The sequence below is a fragment of the Canis lupus genome, chromosome 7, assembly GCF_048164855.1.
Source record: "Canis lupus baileyi chromosome 7, mCanLup2.hap1, whole genome shotgun sequence".
Classification (NCBI taxonomy): domain Eukaryota; kingdom Metazoa; phylum Chordata; class Mammalia; order Carnivora; family Canidae; genus Canis; species Canis lupus.
The window spans coordinates 52,416,774-52,432,543 of NC_132844.1; the positions used below are offsets into that span (position 1 = coordinate 52,416,774).

At 54.6% G+C, this 15,770-nt stretch overlaps 1 protein-coding gene across 2 annotated transcripts in view; it reads left to right on the forward strand.

Annotated features, from left to right (window-relative positions):
- The window catches only part of TRAM2 (translocation associated membrane protein 2), an 83,302-nt gene extending 70,389 nt beyond the window's left edge, over positions 1 to 12,913 (forward strand). For both annotated transcript variants that reach the window (XM_072832670.1, XM_072832671.1), the window contains 7 exons: positions 238 to 296; positions 1,418 to 1,502; positions 2,303 to 2,373; positions 4,767 to 4,871; positions 5,151 to 5,294; positions 6,143 to 6,306; positions 7,561 to 12,913. In XM_072832670.1, coding sequence (XP_072688771.1) covers positions 238 to 296; positions 1,418 to 1,502; positions 2,303 to 2,373; positions 4,767 to 4,871; positions 5,151 to 5,294; positions 6,143 to 6,306; positions 7,561 to 7,634 — 702 coding nt within the window. In that variant the 3' untranslated portion in view covers positions 7,635 to 12,913. The remainder of the gene's footprint in view (positions 1 to 237; positions 297 to 1,417; positions 1,503 to 2,302; positions 2,374 to 4,766; positions 4,872 to 5,150; positions 5,295 to 6,142; positions 6,307 to 7,560) is intronic.
- Positions 12,914 to 15,770: the final 2,857 nt, after the last annotated feature.

The window sequence follows — 15,770 nt, forward strand, 5'->3', positions numbered from 1 at the left end:
CACATCCAGACGCAGGTCTTCAGGCCCCAGACTAGGGCTCTTCCTCTTATATTATGGCTTTTTCACAATAAAGAAGCTGGCTGAGGGCCGGGTGGCTCCCATGCAGACAGATCCTTCATTTTTGTGATTCCTATCCTATCCTCTTTTTGGCAGCTTGGAATTGGGTGCGCCCCTGACCCCTGGCCCAGCAGTCTCATATCCACATGTCTAAATGCTGTCTCTCCTTGCCCACTACAGGAAGGATATTTAACAAACCCAAGAAGCCTCTGGGAAGACTACCCACATGTGTACCTCCCGTGAGTATTCTCATGACTCAGTCTCCAGGGAGAAGCAAGCTGGTCCACTGGCTTCCTCATCCCAACATGTGGCCAGAAAACCATGGGCCAACTGGCATGAGGATCAGCTCATACCCTGAGCTTATTTTAGGGCGCAGGATTATAGAAGGCAGTCTTGTCTGGGAGCCACTTGACTGGAGAATCTCAAAATGGAATGTCTCTTGGGCTAGCCTCTATCACAGAGATAACATCTTGGCTTGGCCTGCTGTAGCAAAACACCATAGGCTGGGCGATTTATAAATGATACAACAGAAATGTATTGCTCATAGTTCTAGAGCCTGAAAAGCCCAAGATCAGGGCATTGGCAGATTTGGTGTCCACTGAATGTCTGCTTCCCAGTTCACAGAGTCCTCACGTGGAGAAGGAGCTCTCTGGGGTCTCTTTTCCAATGGCACGAATCTTACTGATGAGCTCTTGGCCTTCATGACTAAATCACCTCCCAAAGGTCCCACATCCAAATACCATCATGTTAGGATTGAGTTTCAGTGTGAATTTGGAGGAGACACATGCATTTGGTCCATAGCAGGCCCCTCCACCATCGGAGATGGAGAATGGAAGCAGAGCATCTCTGTAAAGTTCTCTGGGCCTTGTACCTCCTTGATGACTCACACACCTTCACAGCACGTCTTCCTCCCAGCCTGGCATGGCTGGTGCCCCTTCAGAGGCAGCACCTCCTTCCTTTCCTGCCCCATGCTGCCCAGACACCAGGAGGCTCAGCCTCCCACAGGAGACCCTCCCTGCCTTTCCCAAGACCCTTGAGAACACCAGCACCAAAGGGCTTCAAGCTGAGTGAGAGGCCACCTTTGCTTCTTGGCTCTGTTCACTCATCAGTATATTGACGCTCCATCCTCATCGTCCGTGCTCCGCCTTCCCTTCTCCGAGCCAGGGTATTCTCACCATTTTTGTAACCCTCCATGGACTCTGTGTCCCCTGAAATGTTCTCATCTGTGGAGCGGGGTTCCCTCAGCTCAGGGCCTCCCTCTGGCTCCTGGACCGGCTCTTCCCACAGTGCTCCCCCCCGCCCCTCCCCCGTGCATAGGGAGTACCTGCAGGGAGTTCACTCATCCCTCCCTTGTCTCCAGCTTCCAGGTGAAGTTTTTCTACCTGTGTCAGCTGGCCTACTGGCTGCACGCACTTCCTGAGCTGTACTTCCAGAAGGTACGGAAGGTGAGTATTCCCCATCCAGGAAGCCCTGTGACCTCCCCTCCCTCCGGCCCCATGCTATTCCCAGTGCTAAGCTGTGGAGCCTTCCTCTAGGAGCAGGGAGCTGGGTGGTAACCCGAGGCCTGTCAGCGGGTTGTGCAAAGCGCTGAGCCAGCGAACCCTCCCTGAGAACAGGCCACCACCGCCTCTCCTGCCTCCCACACTGGACACCTCTCTTTGAAGAGGTCTGCCTCTTGTCTTCTGGATAGCAGAGCAGAGGTTTTTTGCCTTTCTCAGTCTTTATTTATTTATTATTTATTATTAATTAATTAATTTATTTATTTATTTATTTATTTATTTATTTTAAAGGTTTTATTTATTTATGAGAGACAGAGAGAGAGGCGCAGAGACACAGGCAGAGGGAGAAGCAGGCTCCATGCAGGGAGCCCGACATGGGACTCGATCCCCGGTCTCCAGGATCAGGCCCTGGGCCGAAGGCGGTGCTAAACCGCTGAGCCATCCGGGCTGCCCTTATTTATTTTTCAAATAGCCTCCCTCTGAATTACTTCCAAGAGCCCTGTTCCCTAGTCCCTGTCTCTGCTTTCTCAACCCCATCCAACCCCATCCAACCCCATGGACCTGAAGCTGGTGCCTTGCCCTCTCACTTTCCAGCAGCCTGGCACATGGGCCTCTGGCATGATCTAGGACTGGCTGTGTCAGAGCAGCCCTGCCAGGGTCCCCCTCGTCCCCCTGGACCTCCCCTCCATTCCTGCATCTTCAGTTAGGGAATGAGCACATTCACCGTCTGCTTCTCTTGTTTGCAGGAGGAAATTCCCCGCCAGCTCCAATACATTTGTCTGTACCTGGTCCACATAGCTGGAGCATACCTCTTAAAGTGAGTATGACCTCGGAGCTGGTCACATTTCCATGCCCTTTTATGTCCGTGTGTCTCTCCACACATGCGCTCAATTAGGAGGCATTTATTAGACCCCTTCTGTTTGCCAAGCACTGTGCTAAGACCTGGGAATGCACAGGTGGTGATTCCTGTATCTTTAGTGCTTCATGCCTAGCCCAACAGGAGAGACTGCTGTAGGCACAGGTGAGGACTGCTTAGTGGGACAGGTGCCATGCTACAGTATGTATCCTCTGCCATGGGAACCCAGAAGCGTGACTAACTCATCCTGATGTGGAGCCAGGGAAGGCTTCGAGGGACGTTGGCACTTGAACCAACGCTTTGAAGTTGAAGGAGCTGCTGTAGTGTTTGGCCTTAAATGTCGCTTAAAAAAGAATACTGTTGATGAGTAGGATATGTCATTGGTAACTTGGAATTTTCTTAAGCTTTATCCATGTGGGATAGGAGAACACTCTGCACTTTCTCTGGGCCAACGTTTTGAGGGTTGTATAACTTTCTGCGAGGCTCCCTGGAGGTCCTCAGGTCCATCGTCCCCAAGGTCCTCACAGCTGGTGTCCTGTGAGGATGGCCGACCTGGGGTAATGGAGTTAAAAGGAAGGCAGCTCTTGAATCTGCTCTCTTGTCTCTGGAGGCTGAAATGGCGTCAGCTCCTGGTTCAGCCTTTGGGGGCGCAAAGGCTATATGGGAGGACCAGTTCTGCTCTTGTGCTGTGCCCAGCAGCGTGTGGCAAGGACACAGGTGAGGCTGTGCAGGCAGGACCTTGGAGAAAGCTGCCTGCTATCAGGTCCCTACTGTATCATCACTCTTCCTCCCAAAGTAAAGTCTGTTTTTTTCCACATCTGACGTGTCCTAGGGAAGGAGATGGATAGGCATCTGACTCTGTTTGGGCAGAGTCCTGTGATCCTTGTTTTGGAATCAGAATAGAACCAAGAGGGCAGAGTGCAGCAGATCCTCCAAAATGAGGCCCATTCCATTCCCCAGTGATGCTGGCACAGCCGCCTCTGTGCTCACGTAGGGACCATGACCTTTCTTCTCTTCCATCCTTGTTCTGGTTTGCAGAAGTGAATGTGGGGAAAGGAGAACCCCTTAACTACAAGATTTCCCAGGGAAGACTGATCTCTGACTGATGCAGGGCCTTGATTTGGTGAAGAGCTTAACTTTTAGAGGCCTTCCTCACTCAACACATATCTGAGCTCCTCCTCTGGGCCAGGTGCTGCTTTAGGAGCTGCTATCACATCTGGGTGAATGCAGTCCAAGGTCTTGCTCTCCTGGGGTGTCCATTCCAGCAGGTGGTAGGCCATTAAGAAAATTGAGTTTCTGAGTACCTGGGTGGCTCAGTTGGTTGAGTGTCCAATTCTCAATTTCAGCTTAGGTCATGAGCTCAGGGTCATGAAATCAAGCCCCACATTGGACTCCATGCTGAAAGGAAAGAAAATAGTTTCCTATGTTGGAAAGAGCGATGAGAATAATAGAGCTGGGTAATGCACGAGATTGACTTGTCTCCTTGGCACCTTTGTCATGGGGAGGGAACTCTTGAGAGGTGACTCAGGTTTGAGGTAAGGTCATAGGCAAGACCATGTTGGACTTTCCAGGTCATGTGAAGACATTGGCCACTTTTCACATCCTTCTTTCCACCATCCTCACATCTAGCCACCCTCCCAGTCAGCCTTGCCCTGCCTTGGTCTTATTGGGTGGAATTGGCGGGAGCCGTAGTTAGCACTGCCTGTCAGAGCACTCCCACATTATCTTACTTCCTGAAGCCCCTGCATGTTCAGCAGGATCTGCAATTGGACTTTGCAGTCTTTCTGCATTTCTTTGAACTACAGTTGACTGTCGGTAGCCAACTGCCTAAGAAAGTCAGTAACAACACCGTGCCAGGAATTGAGCAGAGGGGGAATGTCTGAGTGGGCGGTGCTCATTTTTTAAGAGGTTGGTTCATTAGCACATATTTTTGCATTATGTCGAGTCTTGCTTCTTCGTGTACCTCTTAGCCATGAAGACTTGGATAATGAACAGCCACACAGTAGGAATGCCTTGTATTTCTACATGCAAAACTCAGCCACTTGTTCTGAGCACCTTTTATGTGCTTGGTCCCGGGGCAGGGGAAGCATAAAGGTGACAGGTGCTGTGAGAGCCTAAGCTAGGTTCACTGTGGGAGCAGGGAGGGGCTCCTGACCCAGATAGGGCAGGTGGATGGCCACGGGATTCGGTATTATCTTAAAGGTCAGACAGCAGAACTGGATCCTACAGGATGAGGAGGGCCAGCCAGGGAAAGCAGGCGTGGGAAGCATGGAACCCAGGGTGCCGGGCCATGGCCTGGCCCCTGCTCTCTGCGGCATCCTGGGGGGACTGTGAGGCCTGTCTGTTTCTCCCAGCCTGAGCCGCCTGGGCCTCATCTTGCTGCTGCTGCAGTACTCCACCGAGTTCCTCTTCCACATGGCTCGACTCTTCTACTTTGCAGACGAGAACAACGAGAAGCTGTAAGTGGTGTGAGGCAGGCGGGCCTGCTCGGAGGTGCCATAGGCGAGGCCTGGCTGATGGGAGGGTCCTGCCCTGGGTATAAACTGCCCCTTACCTGTAGGCGGCACCCCCGAGGTTAATTTTTAGAGCATCTTACTCTAAAAAGAGTAAGATCCTGAGACATCCTACTCAGCTACCCTTGCATGCTCTTTCCACTTAGAGTTGTTTCTGGAGAAGTGGGTGACATTTCCCTCCCTGGCCCTAAAGTCTGACAGTCCCTTTTCTACCTCCACGAGCAGGTTTAATGCTTGGGCTGCTGTATTTGGAATCACGCGCCTCTTCATCCTCACACTCGCCGTGCTGGCCATTGGCTTTGGACTTGCTCGTATGGAAAACCAGGCCTTTGACCCTGAGAAAGGGAACTTCAACACCTTACTTTGCAGGTGAGCTGGGAACAAGCCCCAGGGAGGTAAATCAAGGCCCCCGAGCACTGCCAGGAGCCTCCTGAACTCGGCACAGCTTTGGAAGGACAAGGGGCAACAGACCCCCGAGTCTCCCACACACTGATGTTTAGCTGGAGATCTCTAGCCAGCAGGCCTGAGGGGAGAAGGAATACCAGCCTTCTGCTTCCAGCAACACCATCTCCACTGCCGGGCCAGGCCGGGCCTGGGGGGGACTGCAGTCAGGGTCCCCATGGGGGAGTCCCCTCACCCTTGTCCAGCACCTCCTGGGGCACCATCAGGATCACATCTAGTTCCCAGTAGATCGTGACAACCACGCTGGGGACTCTTTGCAGTGATGTGCTCAGCACTGGGCCGGTGGCCTTCCACAGTGGCAGGGAGGAAGCCATTGTGTTTCCACACCAGCCTTGGGCCTGTGATTTGTCCCGTGTTGCTCAGCTTTTAAGTGGCATGTTAGATGGGAAGCCGCTCCTCTAGAATCATTCTGCTGTATCCTAATTCAGTTCATCTGAATTCTTTCACTATATATATGGAGCTTAAATGAGTCCTGTTCTGTGCTACCGGTACGAAAGAGGCCAGGGAGCAGTGTGTCTATGGAGCTGGACGTGCGTCTGTCACCTCCTCCTCCTTAGTCTCTATGCCTCCCCGCCCCCCAATTTGTCACCAGTCCCAAGGTGTGCCAGAGCTGAGGCTGGCTCTGAACCACTCTCCCTGGTACTGGTGGTTGGATAGGGGCAGGCTGCTGCCCAGGGTGACGGCCACAGGAGCTGCAGGGTTCCTGCCTGATGTCTCTCCCCCTCGGCTCCCGGGGCCACTGTGTCCCCCCGCAGGCTCTGCGTGCTGCTGCTGGTGTGTGCCGCCCAGGCCTGGCTCATGTGGCGCTTCATCCACTCCCAGCTGCGGCATTGGCGGGAATACTGGAATGAGCAGAGCGCCAAGCGGAGAGTCCCGGCTGCCCCCAGACTGCCAGCCAGGCTCATCAAGAGGGAATCTGGTGAGTGCCAGGCCCACGGGCAGGTAGCAGCGAAGTCTGTCTGGGATGAATGGGGAGGAGCCCAGACCTGGCACCTCAGGCTCTCCCCAGACCAGTCCTGCCGCTCGTCTGTCCTTCCCGGGGCCCAGGCTCTTCGGCTCCTGCCAGGGCCTGACTGGCACGTGGCTGGGCGTGGGCCAGGGCCCCGTTGTGGGTGAGGCTGGCCCTGACTAGGCAGGGAGCCCTCCTGGCCACGGTGGGGCAGGGCAGCAGCTGGGCGGGGAGCTCTGGCGGGAAGCGTGTCCTCGAAGTGGCTTCTGAACACCAGCCAAGATCTGTCGCCTGTTCTCTGCGCGGCACAGCGGCTCTGTCCTCGCCTGCCCTCTTGCTCTGCATCTCAGCCTGCGCCTGCCTCCCAGGCCACAGGCTCCTCCTCTGTCTCCACGAATGACTCAAGGTGACACAGTGTTGGGTGGGCAGCAGGGGTGGGACACCCACTTCTCCTTTGGCCCTGGCCACACACCAGTAACCGCCTGTCCCAGGTCCCAGGCCACTGCCAGCCTGGCCCTTTCTGTCCAGCCCGGGGGCCTGTCTGCACCAGGCTCTGTTCTCTGACTCACCTGCCCTGCTCCAGGTGTGGCCTGCTTGGCAAGGGCTCCTGTGTGTTTGAAGCAGACACGTGCACGGCTGGGTGTGACGCGTCAGGCCTGGCTGGGAGTGGATGTGGGGCGCGAGGCTGCAGCCCGAATGACTTTGAGCACGCACAGGGAGGGGTTTTCGACAACAATAGAATGACAGCACAGTTTTTTCTGCCAGAGGAGTACTGGGCCTCTGAGTAATACCTGTCCCTGCAGCCTCTGCTTCCTCCTCTCCGTTCTCTCCTCCCTGGGAGTGGTTGCTAAAGTGGCTGGTGCCCTGTGGGGCGCCGAGAGAAACAGAGGCCACTGGTGGCATCTGTGGGATTCCACCTCGGATCTGGTCCAGCCTGAGGCTGGGGCGGGCAAGCGGACAGGCCCCAGCCTGTTCCTGGGTCACCACTGAATGTCACCTCTGCCCCCTTCCACTGAAGGACAGAGACCACCCACCTCTGGCAGAGTCACCCTGTGGGAAGCAGGGCCCCCCAGGAACCGTGTGCTGGTTTCTCTTTTCGGGGGGAGCCGCCTCAGACACACCTCCTGACCTGTCCCGTGTGTGCTGCCCCCGCCCCCAGGCCCCTCTCCGTGTGCGCGGAGCCTGGCGGAAACACCACGTCGGTCTGTCCCCTTCACTTCCTAGGTTACCATGAAAACGGAGTGGTGAAAGCGGAGAATGGGACCTCCCCACGGACTAAGAAACTCAAGTCTCCTTGAGGCCAAAGTGCCGGAACAGGGATCCTGTCGTGGGCGCCCAGCAGGAAGGTGGGGAGCCCGGCCCCCACCACTGCCTCCCCCCGCCTGCTCCTGATGCTGCGTCTCAAGCAGCAGGAACCTGTCTTCGAACGGGGCTTTTCTTCTTTCTTCTTTCTTGGTTTTCTCTCCTTCCTCTTCCATAAACCATTCTCAATAAAACCAAAACTCTTCTTCTTTCTCTCCCTCAAGCCACCTCATGTCCTCACCTCTGTGCTGTGTTGGGTTTCTAGAAGCCCAGGCTCTCGTTGTTGTCTCTCTGCTTGCCTCCTCTTTCTCTTCCTTCATGGCTGCTTCCCCTGACTTTTCACCGTATTGTGCAATTTTTCTGTGTCTGATTTTTACAATGAGAGGGAGCTCAAATTGCAATCCCGGCCATCCAACACCCAGCATCAGTCCCCAGGACCTGTCAAAGTCAGAAGCCTCGTGCCAGTGAGCCTCCACCCGGGGCTGGTCGCAGGCCCCTGGGGGGCCCCGTGTTGGGGCAAGGAGAGGAGAGACCAGCCCTCTGGGATCATTATCTCCAGGTGCTGATTAACCCAGATGTATGGTTCCAGTCCAGAGGCCTGGTGGCGCCACTGCCCCTTGGCAATGCCGGGGCATTTGACTGTTGGGCATGGTGACCTGTGACTCCTGAAAGGTGGTGGTAACTGTGTTGGGTCCCGTGACTCAAGACTGCTTCCTGGTGGCCAGTCCTGGATGGAGGCCAGTCAGCCCCCACTCTGCTGGGGAGATGCCGAAGGAGGACAAGCCTTCCCACCCTCTAGAGCAAGAACAAAGTGGACAGGGCAGCAGGCTCTTCTGGAAAGGTAATGGTGGCAGAGGTGATGGAGTGGTCGACCTAGGCCTCTCTTCAGCCTGGGCTGCTTTTTCAACTGTTCACCAGCATTCAAACCCCAATTAAACCACAGTTCACAGAGCAGTCTGGAGATGCGGGTCCTGAAGCCCAGATGCAGGCGGCCCTGCGAGGGGCTGGCCTCATGGCCTGCTTCGTCTCTCTTGCTGCAGGAACCCCAAGGTCCCCCCACTGGCCCCCCTGGTGCCGCAGGGAGGGTCGCCCGGCTACTTACCCGCCCGCTTATCTGTTAAGTGGCTTTGGGATGGTGGTCGCCACCCTGCGATGTTTGCTGAGCGTACCTGCTCGTTTTAGGCTGTACGAAAGCAGGACTGACTCAGATGCATCCACAGGGTAGATGAGCAGACACAGCGGTGCCACAGGGAGGCCCCCGCCCTGCCCCTCACATAGTCCTTCCCTCTTCTCCACCCAAAGACAAGGTCCCCAAGTCTGTATGGGGCCTGGGGAGGACTTCCAGAAGGGGTCAGGCTCTTAGGCTCTTAGAGTTGTTAAGAACTCTTGAACTCTGCGCTGAGGTGTGGGGAGCAGTTTTCAGTGGGTGTAGAGATGGTGTCATTTGATGTGCTGGTCCTCTATTCTGGTATCACAGTAGAAGCCAAACCTTGGATTATTATCCTCAAAAGGGAGAGATGGGCCTTTTCATCATGGCAACTCCCCTTCCCCATGTTGCTTATATCAGAGATAGATTTAATTTTCCAGGGTCTGCAGGATTTGCACCCGAACACCATCATATACCCTCCTCTCTGTCCAGGATAGGGCTGTGGAAACGGGAAGAGCTACCCTTGGCCTCTGAGGAGCCTTAGGAAGCAGGATGGCATTTTTGGATAGATGCATTTCTCCCATCTTCTCTGACGCTTCTCTGGGCCATAGAGCAGAACGCTGCCAAGCAGGTGGCTTGGTGTCAACCCAGCAGATGAGCCAAGACCCCCTTTAGCCACTTGACCAAATACCCACACCCAGGCTGTGGTTTTGTTCACACCCCCTACCTTGCCCTGTGAGGCCAGCAGCCTCCACACCTGCCCCATCGGCCACACCGCCCATCCCGGTTCTCCCCTGGCTGCGTCCCGGCAGCGTGCTGCTCCCCGCCAGGGGCCACTCCCCCAGGTGAGCCCCGGTTCAGCTTTGGCAGGTACGCATGTGCTGCAGGCCGGAAGGTGGGGAGAGCGGCTCGAGGCGTGCTGTCAGACGGCCTCCCTTCTCACGTCCATAGACATCCTAAATATTTGTTGCTTGAGACCACATGGCCTCACGTTCCCTAAGTCTCCTGCAAGCGTCTGGTGCTGTGGCATGTGTGGTTCAGAGGTGGCACCGCTCCCCCACCCCCCAAGTGGCTGGGGCCAACATAGGCTCTGTTCCACAGAGGACGGGTGTGTGCTGGGCTGAGGGGTCATTTTTTTTTTTTTTCCAGCCATGTCAACACCCCTGAGACTATGAGTAAGGCTCCCATGTCACCAGCCCGGCCTTAGGCATGATTAGAGGGCAGGGGCGAGGAGAGTGACTGTAGGGTGCTTTGTCACCCCACTGGCATCCCCGCCACGTTTCAGAGCGGAGCCTGGGCTTGGCAGGCTGGCTCCGAGCAGGTTGCCAGGGGCGGAAATAACCCCCGTTCGTCCTGAGCTGCTTGTGCTGGCTTCTCCTGACTGGGCCACCTTGGCTGTCTTCGTGGGTCTTCAACACGCTGTTCTGTGCCCAGGAGGCCAGGCCAGCTCCAGGTTTGAGAGGCGGGCTCGGCAAGAGCAGAACAGACGCTCATCTACCTCAGCACCAGCCGCCTCTGCCCAGACCGCCCCTGACCAGCCCGGGCGCGGAGGCGGCTGAGCAGGTGGCAGTGGCGGGAGAGGCAGGCCGTGTGGTGGGGCTGGGGGACCCTTGCTGCTGGGGTTCGGTGGTGAGAGAGTTATTTTACCATCAGGCTCTGATAACTGCACTATTAATAAGTTACACGTGTTCTTTTTGAAGGTAGGGAAGTTTCTGGAGGAAAGGGGTGTAAGCAGAGCCAGGAGGGGAGCTGCTCCGCCCCCATCCTAGTGCTTTCTCACCCTGTGTGCTGGGGGCAGGGGGAGGCCACCAGACCTGAACGGTTGCCAGGAGCCTTTTCTGTTTCTCTCCCAAGGCAGAGCTCACTAACGTTTCAGAAACCAAAATAGACCTTGTGGCTCTGGCCACTTTGCAGGTGCTTCTCTTGACTGGAATCCCTCGGCACCTAGAGACCCCTGAAGCCTGGCCTGGGTGTTCTCGGGGGAGTGCGCGTCTGGGTTCTCCTCTAAAGACCTCCTTCCTCAGTACCCTTGGGCTTTTTTCCTAAGTGGTGAAGGAGAGGTAGGGGCAGAGGATACCCCCTCCCAAGATTCCACAGGAGCAAATTCTGTTCCCTGGATGCCTTTTAAAATTTGCAGTGGCTTGCCAGGCCCCATGTGGCCATGGAAGGCTTGGTTTGGATCTCCTTCACAGGTTTTAGCCTTCCTGGTCGAGTGTTCCTCCCCGGCCGCAGGCCTCAGAGACCCAAGGGAACGGACTTCATTCCCAAATGTCGAATGTCACGGCTCCCTGTTCCTCCCTGACGGAGGCAGGACAACAGAGTGGTCTTTATTCCCTCCTGCTGCCTCCCCCGCCCGTGGCCCTGCCCCTCAGTAGGAACTGTGGGCACGACTGGGGACCCGGGTCATCGTCAGACCGTGTGAAACTTCAATAGAGGCCCTCTCCGGCCCAGCTGGCCCCGAGAGGAAGTCTTCACCGACTCGCCTCCCTTCACTCTGGTGTCCCCAGCCATGGAGGGCAGCTGCCTCCCCTCCGGCCCACTCCCTCTCTGTAGAGCGGCCTCAGAAAAGCATTGGGACTTCTGCGTCCCGGGCTGACCCTGTGCTCGGTGACCCCTGAGGGCTCCTTTCCTGAGCAGACCCTCAGCCTTTTTATGTAAGAAGTGCCTTACTTGCTGCACAGTCTTCCAGCCTTGGCTTGTGCTGGGTGGCCTCCCCACACCCCCCTACACAGCCAGGCCTCGAGCATGGTTTGTCATGTGACCCTGGACCCTGGTACATGTACTCGTAGAGGGGACATGGACTGTGACAGTTTGGCTTCATTGGTCTTAGTCCCCTCCCTCCATGGTGTTGGGGTCCAGAGTATGTTGTAGGTTTTGTTCCTGGTTTCTCCCTCGTGTTGGCTTTCTGGCCCACGTGGGTGGCTGCAGAAGCCCCAACAGCCCAGCTGCAGGCACCCGCACCTCCTACCTGGGGTGGGAGGCCCAGAGACCTCGGGGAGCACTAGGCCTCAAGGGGCCAGCGCCCCCCCCCCCCCCCCCAGCCCACCAGATTAAAAAGAAAGGTAGCCTGGCTATAACCTCCTCTTCCCATTCAACCCCCAGCTGATACAATAAAGGTGTTTACTTTTACTTCCCAGTCACAAGTGTTTGCTCACAGAGCCTGGGCTGACCGTGGGTCTCATTTGGCTGTTGCAGAATTCCTTGGCGCTCCTAATTCAGTGTTCCCTATGTTAGCAGCAGCTGCCTGCCTTGCTCCTCCGGGTTGTGCAATAACTCTCCCAGCCAGTGGTCTTTCCACGGGCCCCACTGTCCCCAAACACCCTGCAGTCGGGAAGGGAAGGGCCCCGGGGGAGGGTGGTCGTCATCCCCTACAGAAGAAATGGGTGCCACTTTCCCTTCGTTGCTGTCATTGTCTTCGTCCTGGCTGGGTTTCTGTGGCACTCTTCTAGAACACTGTAGCATCACCATATAGTCTAACAAAATTCTGATGAAAAGGAAAAAAAAAAATCCCACCATCCTTACGATGGGGCATTAAATAGGTGTCTGGGAATAAGATCTCTTGTCACACCTGAGATGTCACCGTCGTTCTGCCTAAAAGCATTCTAGAGTTTCTTGTTTGTGTGGAGAGGAAGGAGGTGGTTCTGAGAAGCAGCCCTGTTCACCTGCTAGGAGCTGGCTGGGCCTGAAGTACCACCGTTTCCTTGGGTACGGACCCGAGTGTTTATGTGATGAGACCACACACCTCATTTTTCACTTCTTGTTTAATAAACACCTGAAGGATGAGCTGAGGCTGCTGGTGCCATGAGCAACTCATAATGCAAACGTGGACAAGTTGTCTTTGTTTTTCTACTTTAGCCTGTTCATGTTATGGACCAAATTTCAACAAGGAACTCAAGGAAAATTTGTACCTGCCGTATTTATGCTTTCATGTAAAAGGTTTTGTTTTGTTTTGGGGGGGGGGGGTTCTTTTTACTTTCAGTGAACTTTTTTCAAAAGCCTTTTCCACGGTTTCTGTCTGGTTTTAAAACAAATTACAGTTTTGTATGGATTTTTTTTAAATGTACATTTTGAAAAATCAACAAATATTTTTGAAATAACTGAATAAAAGGCATAGAATTATCCATCTAATCGTCTGTTAATATTTCCTTCTCTTCCTTTTTAATCTGGATGCTTCCATTTGCTTTCACTTGAAAAATAATTGTCAATTTTAGTCTCATTTACATTGTTTTTCACTATGAATCCTTTCTTGTGGATCTTTCTTGAGCTGTATTTGTTCATTTTGGTCATGTGGATGAGGGAATTAGAATCAAGGATGGAGAAAAGTTATCTCGAGTGCTAGGTAGTGATAGGCAGTTTTGAGTCTGTAACCATAAAGCAGAAAAGTGGAAAGGAGTTTTGACACAGGGTTTGCAGACAAGCTCCCCGGGGAAGCACCGCAGGCTCATGCTGCCTTGTGAGGTCCCAGGCTTAGAGAAGGAAGCAGGCATGCGTGTAAAATATTAGAGTTGGTGCCAAATAGTATTAGTAATGACGGGGAGTGGGGGTGGCGGATTGCTGGTGTCCGTTCTGTGGCCTGCTCTTGCCTGCAGCAGTCTGAGCTTTCCAGAGCCATCTTTAGAGATCTCAGGAGAGGAGTGCAGTCACAGGTGGTGGTTTACACCCACCGCGCATGAGGATTCTACAGGATGCATTCACCTGAGGCGAAGGTGAATGACACCCACAGAGGCCAAGCTCTGGGGCAGACTTGGGTTTCCGTGCCACTCTGCCATAAGCAGCTAGGTGACCTTGGGCAGTAAACCTTTCTGAGCTGTTTGCTCATCTGTGTTCCACAGTTCTGGAGGCTGTGTACTTGCTGCTTGTTTTTGCAGGGAGTGGTGGTGGTGAGATTTGAGGGATAGTGAGGCTCAGTTCATGGTATAAGTAAAGCATTCAATTTTTTTTTTTTTTATGAACACATGTACTCAGGTGCCAGCAGGATATTAATGAGTCACTCACCCTAGGGACCCTTGATTCTCTGGAAACATTTAGAGATCTCTCCACCTGTTGGTCCCAAATACCCCCCAAGCCTATAGCTGTGGTCTGATACACCGTAATTAGATGGTATTTTCAAGGCCTCCTGGTGCGGCAGACAGAGTTGGGTCCAGGCCCAGAGCCCGAGCAGTGGCTAACTCGGAGCACTCTTCGCCGTCAGGGCAGCTTTTGCTAGCCCCAAGTGCATAAGCCACTCTAAGGTACCCGGTGCACACTGTTCAGTTAGAGTGGGTAGCTGCACTGTTGGCCTCTGGGCCGGACGCTAGTAGTGAGGTCGCTTGTCTCCCCTCCCTGGTGACCCCTCACACGGGGCCAATGCTCCTCCCTACGATACTGCTTGCTGCAGGCAGATGCTCCGCTCTTCTATCACCTGAGCCAGGACCCCAGCTGGGTGCTGGGTGCTGGGTGGGACTGTCGCCTGGGTGACGTCCGATGGCTGCGGCACCACCGGAATTCACTAGGAGAAGGATATATGTGTGTGGCTCCTCCACTCAGCTGTCGTGTGGAAATCAGCGGGTCTGAGTGGGGAGTGTGCAACCCCAGCATGACCTGCTGGCTCTGGTCTTCTGGGAAGTGGTCTGTCCCAGGGGACAGGGCAGACAGATCCCAAGCATCTGTCTTGGTTAAGGCTGGAAGCGAGGAGCAGACCGTGAGCTGCAGCGACGTGTGTGAATGCTGCCCGCCGTGCTCGGGACCGTCCTCTGGGGCCACGTCTGACCTTCACAGTGGGGCTTACATTTTTTCATCCTGCTCCCCACTGCCATGGGGCTGGGACAGGGAACCAAAGGAGAACTGTCAGACGAGGTTAGACGGGCTCAGAGCCTGGACCGCAAAAGGTGGTAGGATGGCTTTTTTCCTGAGGTCTCCATCTCGGCCACAGATGGAAGGTGGTGGGGATCTCCATGTGCTGCAGTCGGTGCCGGTCCATGGAAGACTGAGGATCCAAACTTCTGTGACCTTCCCTCTTGCAAGGGCTGTGGGGAAGTTACTGGGGTGTGGTTTCTTGAAAGGGGCTGTAGAGATGCTGTAGGGCTACAAGCTGAGTGAGGGAGGTGCTTTGACAGACTCTGGGTTTGACACATGTCCCCTGGAGTTCAGAGCATGTGAGATTTAGGGTATCTGATTCTCACCTATGGTGCATCTCCAGGAGAGGGACCAGCTGAGCTGAGCCATCTAGATGGACACACTGGGTCAGGGTGAAGGCCCTGGAAGGGTAAGCCCACGGGGACCCCCATGCATAGGCCTCCAAGGGGATGAGGAGGAACCTGGAGGGAATGTACTGCTGGACCAGGTGCGCTGGGGACTGGGCATCTGTACCGAGAATGGTGCACTGGGAGGTTCCTGTGGGAAAGGGTCCTAAGAACTCACAAAAGCTGCCCTGGGAGAGAGCAAGAGCCAGCCTTTCGGCACATGACATGCTCAAAACCCTGACTCCACCTGCCACAGAAATAAGACTTTGCCCTCTTCCTCTTCTGGTATCTCCTCCCTTCCCTTCCCAGGTACTGCAAAGGCCAGAAGCAGTGGGACGGCCAGATGGGGGCAAAAGGAACAGAAACCAGAAGGAAGAACAAACTCACTGTACCTATCCTAGCACCCACCCTCTCCCCTCCCCCCCCCCATCTCTGTCTCTCTCTCTCACACACACACACACACACACACACACACACAGGCTTCTCAGCTTGGGCAAGCAGGGTATAGAGCTTAGTATTTTTACCTTAGACTGAAATGGACTTCTGAATACTCAGAGCTTAGGCTTTCAATAGTTAAGTGACTGCGGGTAACATTTAAAAATGAGGTCTTGAGATACCGACCGAAAGTAGGAAAGGAAGTAGTCGTTTACACCACTGCCCAAGGGAGGAAGAAGGGAGGAATCTGGGCTAGCACTTATAAAGATGGGGGTAGTGGTGGACTTTAACTTGGAAACAGCCCTGGTTCTAAAAAGCTGAGGCAGAGT